The 14,344-nt window shown below is 29.8% G+C and overlaps 1 protein-coding gene across 1 annotated transcript; it reads left to right on the forward strand.

Annotated features, from left to right (window-relative positions):
- Positions 1 to 3,206: 3,206 nt before the first annotated feature.
- Positions 3,207 to 10,049, forward strand: LOC120070125 (plasma membrane ATPase 4). Its single transcript, XM_039021986.1, has 16 exons — positions 3,207 to 3,508; positions 5,267 to 5,386; positions 5,476 to 5,712; positions 6,067 to 6,828; positions 6,930 to 7,052; positions 7,151 to 7,255; positions 7,350 to 7,494; positions 7,580 to 7,744; positions 7,830 to 8,068; positions 8,177 to 8,209; positions 8,308 to 8,389; positions 8,514 to 8,674; positions 8,774 to 8,947; positions 9,034 to 9,216; positions 9,317 to 9,498; positions 9,604 to 10,049. The coding sequence occupies exons 1-16, from the start codon at positions 3,452 to 3,454 to the stop codon at positions 9,698 to 9,700; spliced, it is 2,865 nt and encodes a 954-aa protein (XP_038877914.1). The 5' UTR covers positions 3,207 to 3,451; the 3' UTR covers positions 9,701 to 10,049.
- Positions 10,050 to 14,344: the final 4,295 nt, after the last annotated feature.

Raw genomic sequence — 14,344 nt, forward strand, 5'->3', positions numbered from 1 at the left:
ATTAGTTGAAGTAATGACTAAATCTTCAAGGCATCCAGATATCAACTGAAGTAGGTTTGTACCCTATCTTTGAGTGGAGATAAATTCATCGATTTTATGGAAGTTTCTTACGTGTCAAGACCGTTTTGAGAATGAAGTACAAACTTCCCACCGATGAAATTCTCATTAACATGAGACAAGGATTTGTTTGAGGCTTTTTAAACACATCAAGCATTTGCAACAAAGAGACCCACAATATTGCTTCTTATTCTCATCGAAATGTTTAGAATGAAATTTGACTTGATGGACTTCCTCTTTGGATAAGGGGACACTTTAGTTAGTTATTTCGTTTCCTTTATTTGTTCTACTAAAAAAATATTAGCTTAATCTATATTTAAAAAGAAAAAAAAAATTAATTTTTACTTGGGTTGATAAATAAGACGTCAATTATCATTTCAAAAGATAATATTTAGATCTCCTACCTTTCCATCGTTGAGCTAAGAAATAATTATAAAAAAACAATTTTTTTATTTGAAAAAACTTAATTATAGGAAAAGGAATAAAAGTACATGTACAACCCATCCCATATGAACGAACATAATTGATTAACTCAAGAAGTACTAAAAAAAAAAAAGAAAAGAAAAATTAAAGAAAAATGAGAAAAATAGGTTTTCAAAGACTATATTTAAAAAAAATAATTTTTTTTTAAAAAAAACTTAATTAAGGACAACTATTTCCCAATTCCCATAAGCCGTAAAGAGTTGACTAACTTTTAAAGCAATCCAACGGTCATGTTGGATTTACCCCCTTTTTTTTCCTATCTAAAGTTTATTATTATTTTTTTCTCTATTTTAATTTTATAATTTTAATTCATTTTTTCGTCCATTAATATTCCCAATTTCCCATAGTGCTCTCCCTCATTTATTTTATTTTCTTTTATTTTCCATTAGACAAATAAATAATAATTAGAAACCCCATTTATAGAGACATCACAAGTGAGAAGACTTTGGGTACTATTATTGGGGTTCCCACAATCCACTTCATAAACTTTCAATAAATAAAATTAAAAAAATTATTCAAAAAGTCAAATCCCCTATTTTTTTTATATTATTTTTGTTCTTAAAAAAACATTTATGTTCTATTATTGCTTAATTTTATTTATTCCCTCTCTCTTGAAACTAAAACATTTTTTAACCCCAAATAATTTGATCCTCCATGTGCTATAATCTTGTTTATTGAAATCATTTATTTAAAATTTTAGATTCCATTAATTACTTAATTATCACATAGTTTATCCCTTTCTTATTTCTATATATTTTTCTACCTTATCCATCATTACGTTACTATGCCAACTTTACCTTATACTTAGTCTTTTAATTTTTTTTAAAGGGTTCATGTTATACCTAGTCTAGGGGCCAATATTAGCTCCTCTCCTTAATAACATTATATTGTTCCAATGACTTAAATTAATAAAAACCTAATTATTCTCCGCTCTAAGGTAGAGAGTGCGCAAAAAATATTTTAATTGAAAATAGGAACAAAGATTTTACATTTTAACCTTTCGTACATTTTAATTTAACCATTTTTATTAAGAGATATACATCACATTTTACAATTAATTTTTTCTGTTTATTCTTCTAAATAAAGTTAAAATCTAAATGAATCTTCACAAATATATAAATATCGTTATCGCGGACCACATTATATTTATATCAAATTAAAATTTACAGCTATGGTTTGTAATAACCAATGTTAGCCCAAATAGACAAAGGTACACAATAATAATAATTTTGTTGTTACTTATGGAAAGAGAGAGAGGTAATAAGATTTGTCTTGCTTCTTGGAAAAAAAGGTACAAAACCAAAAATGCAAATGCATGGGTTATATCAATTATACAAAAAAAATAATTAAAAAATATAAAAAAAAAGTTTATACAGATCATTCCATTGGTTATAACATAGTGATCATTGGTTATATCACAATAATGATTTCAACTAAATATACAATAGAAACAAAAAGAAAATTAAAAAAAAAAAAAAAGAATCTCTATGATGATGAAACTCACCACTTGATGTTTGCCACGTAGATAGTTTGACCCCACCATTTTTAAGTGGAAGGTTAAATCCAACGGCATCCAAGAAATCACCCTCCAAATCCTTCAAATTATCTATGGATGCAAATTAATAAATACTTACCTTTGTTTTAGTCTCTAAACTTTTAAGAATATAAATAAATATAAGATATTAAGATTTCGTCTATAAATACGTTTACAATTATAAAAAGTGATAAAAGAAAATCGTAAAAAAAAATCTTTAGATATATAGTGAAATTATAGATTTGAATTTCTCTCTCATACATCCCATGATTTAAACATATCGTCACTTTAAACTAACCTCTTGAATAATGTTTAGGGTTGAAAAGAGATTGAAAATTATAGGTTAAATTACGGTTTTAGTCATTCAACTTCGAAATTCATATTAATTTAGTTTATGATTTTTTAAAAAATACAAATTTAAACTTCATTAGGCGGAGCTTTTAAATACAAAACTCAAAATGGCGTTTGATAAATTTTAATTTTAAATTAAAAAACTAGTTATGTGTGTGATAAATGAATACTAAATTGATTTGTTTTAATTATTTTTATATTGATAGTTAATTCATAATTTATTATAATATATATTTTTAAAATTTTATATGATATGAATTTTAATTAATTTGATTTAATCTAAATTATTAGATAAAAAATTAATAAAAAATAATCATTAAAACTTGAAAATAAATATAATAAAATATATCAATTTGGAAATACCACTAACAAATAACAAATTTTTAGAAAAGTTGAATCTAAAAACTCTTGTTAGATTAAAACTTAAAAGTAATGTATTAGATTAATTAGTAATTTGATTTACCAAACAAAATAGGTAATTAAAAATTTACCAGATTACAAAGTAAATCCTAAACGGAGTTTAAATCCTTTATCAAACCCAAAATTTTAATCCAACATACATTTAAAGATGTTAGGCACAAACGTGACGGCCGTATAGAATAATTATCTGTAGATATAAAATTATCAGTCACATTGTTTCTAATCCTAGTTTCTAGAGTTGAATAGTAAACTTAGAGAGAGAAAAGGAGAGAGAGAGAATGGACCCACTTGGACTGCGTGGTAGTCACAATAAGAGTGGGGGGGTAAGCTTGAGAGTTTATATAAAAAGCCAACTCTATTTCGACGCCAATTCCTCACTCCTCTCTTCTCTCACACAAATCCCTTTTTTTTCCCATTCTTTCTTTCTCATTTTCTCTCTTCCCAAACACTAATTTTCCCGGGAATCTTATTAATTTTCTCGGGAAAATAAATCCCCCTTCAATGGTTCTTCTCTAGAACAACAAAACCCATAAACAAAAAAAAAAAAACACCCACTTTTTTCCTCTGTTTTTCATCTCCTTCATTAACAAAATCAATCAAATCAAGATGGGAAACGACACCGCTTTAACTCTCGAAGAGATCAAGAACGAGACTGTTGATCTGGTATTCCTTTCTTTCCCTTCTCCTACCTTATTTTCTCGGGAAAGTTCTCCTAATTTTCTCGCCCCCCAAACACCCCTGATTTTCAAATTTTCACTCCCTTTTCATTTTTATTATTATCTATTTTCCTTCATCATGATTTAATTTTGTTCTGCTTGTTCATATCAAAGATAGTTTTTTTTAAATTTTTTTTTAAATTGGATTTGGGGGTTTTTGGTTATAACGAATCAAATTTACCTTTTTTTGACCTTTTTTTTTAAAAAAAATATTTCCTTTTCTATGGTTGGCTCCTTCACTGGATCTGAGCATGTGCAGTACAGAAAAAAATAGAGGGCTGCTTTTTATTTATTTATTTCTTTTCTTACTTGGGTGTTATTTTTTTTATAAATTAAGTTTATTCCTTTTTCTGTCACTTTTTTTTTATTTGGATATAAAATAATGAAGAAGATAAAAATAAAAACTGGGAATTTTTGGTACTTCTCCGTGGTACTTTTGACTTTTCGCCTTTAAAAAAACAACGTTTCGGTTTTATTTATTTATTATTATTTTTTTCTGAAAGAAAAAGAGCTTTTCATATTTCAACGGCTCTGACCCCACTTGGTCACTGAAACCGGCCCTTCCTTGGATTCAACAATCGTTCAGATTTTGATTTTTCATTAAATTAAATAAATATTTCCTGTTTTACCCTTCTCCGGTGCCGATATTTACGCCGCCATCGGCGCTCTTGGGTTCTCGGCGCGTGTGTTGCACGCTCATACCACGTGGTGGGGTCCTTTTTGCAAATTTTATGGTCAACGCGCCTGTGATTTAGGGGTTTTTGTTGAAATTTCCGTTCCCAAATTTAATTCTCTTGTCTGCTTCCTGAGTCGAACTCGCTAACTCGGCGGTGACTCGCTTTTGCCCTTTTAATTTTTTTTCACACACTACTTTTAAAAGGTTTATTTTTAAATATAACACTTTTTTCCCCTTTATTCCTCAATAGAAATTAGATGATTACTTTTTAAAAGTAAATGTATAGTAAATCAATTAAACTTTTCGAAAATTAAAGTAAGATTTATGCTTAAATTATATATATATATATATATATATATATATATATATATATATATATATATATATATTATCTCTATTAAAAAATTGATTCTTAATAGAATAAAATTGTAAAGTATATGAATTAAATTGTTACTCAATTTAAAAATTAAAATTTTCAAGTATAGAGATTAAATTAAACCGATACCAAGTAAAGTTTAGGGATTAAATAATTAATTTAGAATGAAAAGAATTCTTTTTTAACTTTTTATTTTTTTATTTCTTTGATGGGTAGGTAGGATGTATGTGAAATTTTTCTTGGTTTTTAGTTTCATTTTTTAAAAAGGAAAATTCTTGGAATCTCATTAAAGGGGAAGTAAATAATCCTTCTAGTTTTCATGTTTGACTTGAACTCCTCCTTATAGGGTGGCTTGGTTTTTGGTCATTAAGGGTGTTTAAGATTCATTGGTATTTCACTAGCTAAAGAAAGCAAAGAATTGGGTTTAAATTACTTTTGGCTAATTTGAATTAGAACATCCACAACTTTGGTTAAACAAAAAAAACTTGATTAGATAATAATGTTTAATTTAATTGAAGTTGTCAAATGAAAACATAGACTTGATTAATAAGATTTAATGAATGAAAACTCTAATTAAGCTCTCATATTCATGAGGAACATTTCCTTTTCAGATGAATAAACATTTCTATGCTGTCACTTTGGTTTGATTGCAGGAAAAAATCCCTATTGAGGAAGTGTTTGAGCAGCTGAAATGTACAAGAGAAGGTTTAAGTTCTCAAGAAGGGGAGAACCGTCTTCAAATCTTCGGTCCCAACAAGCTAGAAGAGAAAAAGGTTTGAATCTTGGTTTATGATAAAAAACAAGAAGCTTTTTACTTTTTTGTGAGAACTTTTCTGATATGCATTTGTAATGATATGAACAGGAAAGCAAGATTTTGAAGTTTCTTGGGTTTATGTGGAATCCTCTGTCTTGGGTCATGGAAGCTGCAGCTATCATGGCCATTGCTTTGGCCAACGGTGGCGGTCGGGGACCGGATTGGCAGGACTTCGTCGGTATTGTTTGTCTGTTGGTTATCAACTCCACTATCAGTTTCATTGAAGAGAACAATGCTGGTAATGCAGCAGCTGCTCTTATGGCTGGTCTTGCACCTAAGACTAAGGTAACTAGAACATGTTCATATTTATTGCCCAAAAGTAAAGAGTTGTTAAAAGATCAACAAATAAAGATAAACATAAAACGTGAAGTAATAGAGAATCAACATAGAGATTTACGTACTTTACTAATAGTGTGTTAGCTATATCCATGAGTAGAAGGAGAGATTTCATTAGAGAGAGAATTTAAATTATAGGTCAAGAGACGTCTCTAGGATTAGATAGTTTAGATCATGCACTCTTCTAAACTCTTGGGCCAAAATTGTAAATAACATAAATAGGAAATGTGATCAGATAATAGATTTTAGGCATTCCAATAGGAGTAATTGTTTTTTTTTTCCTTGATTTTGTGATGGTGTTAGGTTCTAAGGGATGGAAAATGGTGTGAACAAGATGCATCAATTCTAGTACCAGGAGATGTGATCAGTGTGAAATTGGGAGACATCATCCCGGCTGATGCTCGTCTTCTCGAGGGTGATCCGTTAAAGGTTGATCAATCTGCCTTAACTGGAGAATCACTACCTGTGACCAAGAATCCAGGGGATGAAGTTTTCTCTGGCTCAACTTGCAAACAAGGAGAAATTGAAGCTGTTGTTATTGCTACTGGTGTCCACACTTTCTTTGGAAAAGCAGCTCATCTTGTTGATAGCACTAACCAAGTTGGACATTTCCAAAAGGTTCTCACTGCCATTGGAAACTTCTGTATTTGCTCCATTGCCATTGGTATGTTGATTGAGATCCTCGTTATGTACCCAATCCAACACCGTGCTTACCGAGACGGTATCGACAACCTTTTGGTTCTCTTGATTGGAGGCATTCCAATTGCTATGCCTACTGTCTTGTCTGTGACTATGGCTATTGGTTCTCACAAACTGTCCCAACAAGGTGCTATCACCAAAAGAATGACTGCCATCGAAGAAATGGCCGGTATGGATGTACTTTGCAGTGACAAAACTGGAACGCTGACTCTTAACAAGTTGAGTGTTGACAAGAACTTGATCGAGGTATTTGCCAAGGGTGTAGACAAAGAACATGTCATTCTTCTTGCTGCAAGAGCTTCTAGGACTGAAAACCAGGATGCAATTGATGCTGCCATGGTTGGAATGCTCGCTGACCCGAAAGAGGTACGATTATCTTTGATTGTTCCTCACTTTTCATTATGTTGATGAGACTCTGAATCAAAGTTCTGACTGTTGAGTGGTTTAAATATATTGTTATAATGTAGGCAAGAGCTGGAATTAGAGAAATTCACTTCTTCCCATTCAACCCTGTGGATAAGAGAACTGCTTTGACTTACATTGATTCTAATGGAAACTGGCACCGTGCTAGCAAAGGTGCTCCCGAACAGGTAAAGATCTTATTCGTATTGAAATGATGTAAGGACTGAACGATATCATTATGGATGTTGATTATCGTGCCTTATAACTATATGATCTTTATGAACAGATCTTGACTCTTTGCAACTGCAAAGAGGACTTCAAGAGGAAGGTGTTTTCTGTTATTGACAAGTTTGCCGAGCGTGGACTTCGATCATTGGCTGTTTCAAGACAGGTTTGAATCTCGACACTCCATAAAATAGTTTGTACCTTGAACTTTGATGATTGAACTGTTTTTGTGATTGTTGTTTTTCATAATATGCTCACAGGAAGTGCCTGAGAAGACTAAGGAGAGTCCCGGTGCTCCATGGCAATTCGTTGGTTTGTTGCCACTTTTCGATCCTCCTAGACACGATAGTGCTGAAACCATCCGCAGGGCTCTCAACCTGGGTGTGAATGTCAAGATGATTACTGGTAATTCACTCATTTAAGTTTCTCAGAAATTCTTCTCATCGTGTTTGATATGCTAACACTTGACCCCGATTGACCCTTATACTAGGTGATCAACTTGCTATTGCAAAGGAAACCGGTCGAAGACTTGGAATGGGAACAAATATGTATCCATCTTCTTCCTTACTTGGTCAGCACAAGGACGAAAGCATTGCTGGCCTGCCAGTTGAAGAGTTGATTGAGAAGGCTGATGGATTTGCTGGAGTGTTTCCAGGTGATTGTTGCCTCTTGTTTATACTTGATGATCGACATTTTTATTTTCGATCCTCTAACTTTTTCTGTTATAATCCAATGTCTAGAACACAAGTACGAAATCGTGAAGAAGTTGCAAGAGAGAAAGCACATTTGTGGAATGACAGGAGATGGTGTGAACGATGCTCCTGCTTTGAAGAAGGCAGATATTGGTATTGCTGTTGCTGATGCCACTGATGCTGCACGAAGTGCATCCGACATCGTCCTTACCGAGCCTGGTTTGAGTGTTATCATCAGCGCAGTGTTGACCAGCAGAGCGATCTTCCAGAGGATGAAGAACTATACCGTAAGTCACCATATTCGGATCTTCATAAATGGCTAACTCAAGTTTATTATATGTATTTGGGAAAGCACTTGACTTACCATTTCTTCTCCTCTCTTTTCTCTTCTACAGATTTATGCAGTTTCCATCACTATTCGTATTGTGGTACGTGTGCAGTCCACACTTTAACTCAATAGTTGTGATTGTATTTTGTTCGATTGTTGTAATTATATTCTGTTTGCTTTGTGATTCCTCTTTTGCAGTTTGGTTTCATGTTGATTGCCCTCATTTGGAAGTTTGATTTCTCTCCCTTCATGGTTTTGATTATTGCCATCCTGAATGATGGTGAGTTACTGATAAATTGTGAATTAGTTTTGTTTTTCCTATCCGTTAGTAGTTTGTCTCCTTGATAGTTCCACAAAACCAAAACAATCAATATTGATGGGCCTGCATTGTTGTTTTGTTAAAGGTACAATTATGACAATCTCAAAGGACAGGGTGAAGCCATCTCCATTACCTGACAGTTGGAAACTAAAGGAGATTTTCGCAACCGGAGTAGTACTAGGAGGGTACTTGGCATTGATGACGGTTATATTCTTTTGGTTAATGGAAGGAACCAACTTCTTTTCGGTATGTTACCTGCTCGTAGCCTATACTTTCCAGTTTCCAGAATCATTTGAAAAATAGTTTGATCCAACAAGTTGTTATGTTGTTGTTTGTTAAATGTAGGATAAATTCGGTGTAAGATCGATCCGTCATAATGAAGATGAAATGATGGCTGCTTTGTACCTGCAAGTGAGTATTGTCAGCCAGGCTTTGATTTTTGTAACTAGATCGCGAGGCTGGTCATATGTGGAACGACCTGGACTTCTATTAGTCGGCGCCTTCTTGATTGCACAGCTGGTAAGAATGAAGTAGAATGGTTTTGTACTGAAAATGATTTGTGAAGGAAAGACTGAGAAGCTAAAATGTTATTGGTGTGGTCTCAGGTTGCAACTTTGATTGCGGTATATGCAAACTGGGGATTCGCAAAGATCAAGGGAATCGGATGGGGATGGGCCGGTGTCATCTGGCTTTACAGCATTGTTTTCTATATTCCTCTGGATGTTATGAAGTTTGCTATTCGATACATATTGAGCGGAAAGGCATGGCTCAACTTGTTAGAAAACAAGGTATACTTTTCTTTCGGTTTGTTTTTGCGACAAGGAATGAACAAAGTTAGTTATTTGGTGAACTCTTATTGAACTACATTGTTGTTATTTTGTGCAACAGACTGCTTTCACCACAAAGAAAGACTATGGAAAAGAGGAAAGAGAAGCTCAATGGGCCCTTGCTCAAAGGACATTACATGGACTTCAACCACCCGAGTCGACAAACATCTTCTCCGAAAAGAGCAGCTACAGAGAACTCTCCGAGATCGCAGAGCAAGCTAAGAGACGTGCCGAGATTGCAAGGTATATAATATGAATGAATTAGTAGTTAGTTTGCCTTTAGGGAAAACTATATACAAAACAAATGAATTAGTATGATTCTGAAATTCATTTCCGTTGTTCTTTCAGGCTTCGAGAGCTCAACACACTCAAGGGACATGTCGAGTCCGTGGTGAAGTTGAAGGGACTCGACATCGACACCATCCAACAACACTACACAGTGTGAGAAAAGTAATGACTTCCTCATATGAAATGAGAGAACAATGAACTAAAATTAATTGTGATTCACTTTGCTGTGCCAAGGAAAGAAAGAGACAATGTTTGAGAAAGAGACAAAAACAAAAACAAACATTTTAAAAAAAGTTCCTAATTTGCCAAACCTTTCCAACATACAGAGAGATTGTGTGCCTTCCCTTCCTTGCCTTCCTTGCCTTGCCTTGCCTTGCCTTGTAATTTTCCTAGTTTTTGCTTACTATTTTTCTTCCATATGTATTTGCAATGTTAGTAAGATAAAAGAATTCTGTTTGGTTTTGACAAACTCCTCACCATAATGCAATTTTAAGCATTCATCCAAATTTGAAATTTCTACCCTTTTCTTTGAGCATTCATTCAATCATGTTATCAAATAGTTTAAGCATTTTTACCAGTGACCCAATTCAGCAATAATGCCTTCAAAATCATCCACTCTTTTTTTTTTTTTTAACCAATTCCTCCACTAAAGGAAAGCAATTGCCATCAAAATATTGCTGGCCAATGCTTGTGATTTTGGGGCCATTTTTTTCATCATTATTGTCACTTTCATGTTAACAACTGGCCCTTTTTATATTCTTTTATTTTAAAGAGTATATTCTCTCTTTTTTTTTTTCTTATGGTCGGAAGTTCAAATTTTCCTATTTTTTAAAAGTATATGTTTACTTTTATTATAAATATAGAAACGAAGATCGACATAAATTCTAGTTTAATTCTCACATCTAGTTTGAGATAACTAAAAGTTATAAAACACTTTGTTCCTGAACATTTGTAAAAAGTAACAAAAAAGGAAAAAAAAAAAAAAGCTTATCTTTATACTCTCAAATTTATATAATTTAATCCGGATGAAAAATCACATCAAAATTAAGTATCAAATTTTATTACGTAACAACATGATTTTTGTAGCTCAAAAATACAATTGATTTTAGTTTGTTATAGATATGAAATTTCATTAAATCTTAATAATTCTTTCACGAAAGGGGTCTAATTATTACATACTTTATTGCATATGGCTAGATTCTCACATTAAAGTTCAAAAGTTAAATTATTACAAAGTTAAAAGATTAAGGACTAAATCATTAGATATTTTATAACAAGCAATTAAAGATAATTAATTATAATCTCAAAGTGGAGAAAAAGTGGAAAAACTCACAAGTACTTTAAGACACAAGTTGGACTCATGCCTAAGGATTTTAATTTCAATGCTCACATGATACTTATATCAAGTTTACAATTTGATCTAATCAAATATAAAATCCAATATCAATTATATCTTAACAATCAATTCACAAACATATAAATCACATATATGGTTTAAATAGAATACTCACTTTCTTTGAACTTTAGTTTTTAAATACCTCAATAATATGTAAGGCCTTTATTGTTTTTGGTCTTCCAATGAATCAACTCTAACCTCAATAAAATATCCCAAGTAGTAGAGATTCATGAAGATAACGTGTGATGAAAAGCAAGACAAGAGAGAAAAATAGAAGAGAAAAAGTAGGGAGCTAATATTGACTTTAATTGTGATTAGAAATAGAAATTACCAACAAGAGCGTAGCTCAATTAACATAATATTCATACTATCAACCTCGTGGTTTGAAGTTCTATTCCCTCACCCCACATTTTAATTACAATACCTTTTCAAAAAATAATAATAATAATAATAATAATAATTAGAAATTAAAGTTGAAAATTATGATTTTTTTCGAAATGAGCATAGTTAAACGAATATAAAATTTATACTATCAACCTCGAAAGTAGAGGTTCAATTTTCCCACCTTGTAAAAAAATAAATAAAGTTGAAAATTTAAACTCCATTTGATTGGTTTTTGGTTTTTGATTTTTTATTTTCATTTTGTAACAAAATTTTAATTTTTGGTTCTAAAAAAATTAAGACTATAAACACTCTATCGATACATCATTTCTTTTTCTATTTTACTTTTTAGTCACACTTTAAATAACAAAGCCAATTTTTAAAAATTAAAAAAAAAAAAGTAGTTTTTGTTTTTTTAAAATAGACCTTACAACCATCTTTTTTTTTTAACCAAAATTAAAAATGAGATTCCTAATTTTAGGGGAATGTAATCCCCCTTGTATAAAAGGTAAGGTATCTTATTCTTATTCTCAAATCTATGGGTCCCACAATTTATATTTTTATTAATATTTTTATTTAGATTGATTCTCATTTTGAATCTTTAGTAAACAAAATAAATTGTAATGTATCTATTTTTTTGAATTCTTATACCAAAGTAATCTTTGTTATAAATTTGATTTGGATTCTATAATTTGTTTTTATGATAATTGATTTCCATGGAGATTCTTAATGGAGCCTACTAATATGCATAATTAATTTTTCTTTTCTATTTCATGGTCAACCAAAATGGTAAATCACTAATGGGGAGAATTTATGATTTTAAAATAATTTAAAAATAGCATCATAATTCAATGATAATTGGTCAATCATTTATAAAATAAGATTTCATGTTGATGGTTAATAGTCCATTTAACTTTTTTTTTTTTAAAAAATTTATTATTCAACATAACATCCTAGAGGTCGAAGTTCCGACCTCTCTAAGCAAAAACATAACCTTAACTAATTGAGTTATGTTTAAGTTGGTCGAACATTCTTACATTATTATTGGTCACACACTTATTTTTCTTTGAAAGAAAATTTTAATTGGATAGCATCGTTTTTTTTATTAATTTATTTATAAGTAGTTAGATTATGTTTTAGTCTATAATATTCAAAGTGCTTGTTTCAGTTTAGTTAATATTATTTTAACATATTCAATTTTTCTTGCTTATGTTTGAATTTTTTTTCAATTGTACCCACGTGGTAGAACAATGTTAAAATTGGTTGATGATAAGTATAATATAAATGATTAGAAATTTAGGGTTTTTTGAATTTAATTTTGTTAATTTTAAAAATAAGTCATTTAAAAAAAAAATTGGAGTATTTGATAATAATTGAAAATAGTTTTTTTTTTTTTTTCAAAAACTCTTTTTCTCTCGTCAATCAAAGTAGGCCCTTAATGTGGAGAAGTTACGGGAACAAATGTTTTTGATGTCCAAATCCAAAATTGGTAAGAAGTTGACAAAAAAAAAAAAAAAATCAATTTATTATAATCCTGAATTTTAGAAGTTATATCAATTAAATCATAAACGAATAATTTCATGATTTTTTGAACTCTAAATTTTGAGGGTTGTATCAATTTAGATCCTAAACTTTGTGTATCAATTTTGATCCTAAATTTTGGGAGTTATATCAATTTAAACCCTAAACTAATAATTATAACAATTTAAATCCTAAACTTTTATAGGTGTATCAATTAAAATCCTAAACTTTTATAGGTGTATCAATTTAAATCCTGAATTTTTATAAATATATCAATTTAAATTCTGAACTTTCATAAGTGTATCCAAATAAAACATAATGGAGGGTTTAAATTGATAGAACTATGAAAGTTCCAGGTTTAAATTGATACACTTAAAAGTCAGAGTTAAATTGATACAATGATTAGTTTGGGATTTAAATTAATACAAACCCTTAAAGTTTAGTATTTTAAATTGATATAACCCTCAAGTTCAAGTTATAAATTGATATTTGCCCAAAAAAAGAATCTTTCCGTAATTTCTCATATAATATTTTAGTATCCTTAACCAATTTTATATTTTACTATAATCATAACTAAAAAATATTACTTCATAAGGGCTGTCTGATTTAAGTTTTATAGATGCGTAGGAATAAAGGATGCTAGAGATAGATGACTAAGAACAAGATGTTTGGGAATCAAGAGATGACTGTATTTGATTGGTGCATTGAGAATACTATTTAGAATTTTATAAAACAAAAATTGTGTTTGCCATTTAATTATGTAATTTAACATGAAAATCTTATTAATAATTATAATAGTTTAATGATTTAAAGAATAAACAATATTAATATATCAATAAAAAGTTAATTATGAATCAAGTAATAATTTAATTATAAATATTTTGAACGCTGGAGTATATTATAATTCAAATCAACCAATTAATGCATTTAATGAACTCATACTAATTATAATCAATACTTAATCATTTTTATTATTAATTTAAGTTCAATTTTAATAATTTTAGTTTTAATTAAATTAATATAAGAAAAATATATTTTAATGGACAATATAATTATATAAAAACGAAAGAAATGAGATAAAAATATGTGTTTAATTAAAGAATACTAAAAGTATTTGTAAATATGGTATGTTAATAATGAATTGAGTAATTAAAGGTTAATCACAATAAATAATTAATTTCTTATAAAATATTAGTGATGATTATGTGTTCATAATAAATGATAAATTAATTAATATCACTAAATAATTACTGATTTAAAATTTAATAAATAAAAATTATTATTATTGAAACATGAAGTTTAATACTGACTAAATTTAACTAATCTAGTTTACTAATTAAATATATTTAAGATAGTGTTGGTTAATAAATTAATAATTTATGTAAAAAATTAATTCCATTCATTTAATAAATTTTTATCATAAAAATAAGTTAAGTAAATATTAATATATCATTATTAATTTATTAAAATAATATTTTATTTATTTCTGTTAAATTAATATTA

The sequence above is a fragment of the Benincasa hispida genome, unplaced genomic scaffold (genome assembly GCF_009727055.1).
Source record: "Benincasa hispida cultivar B227 unplaced genomic scaffold, ASM972705v1 Contig954, whole genome shotgun sequence".
Taxonomy (NCBI): Eukaryota; Viridiplantae; Streptophyta; class Magnoliopsida; order Cucurbitales; family Cucurbitaceae; genus Benincasa; species Benincasa hispida.

Excerpts from the sequence above, each read along its gene's own strand:
- LOC120070125 (XM_039021986.1), top strand. The coding sequence starts at position 3,452 with ATGGGAAACGACACCGCTTTAACTCTCGAAGAGATCAAGAACGAGACT. Across the intron at positions 8,675-8,773 it reads AAGGAACCAACTTCTTTTCG|GATAAATTCGGTGTAAGATC; the intron begins GTATGTTACCTG and ends TGTTAAATGTAG. Across the intron at positions 9,217-9,316 it reads TCAACTTGTTAGAAAACAAG|ACTGCTTTCACCACAAAGAA; the intron begins GTATACTTTTCT and ends TTTGTGCAACAG.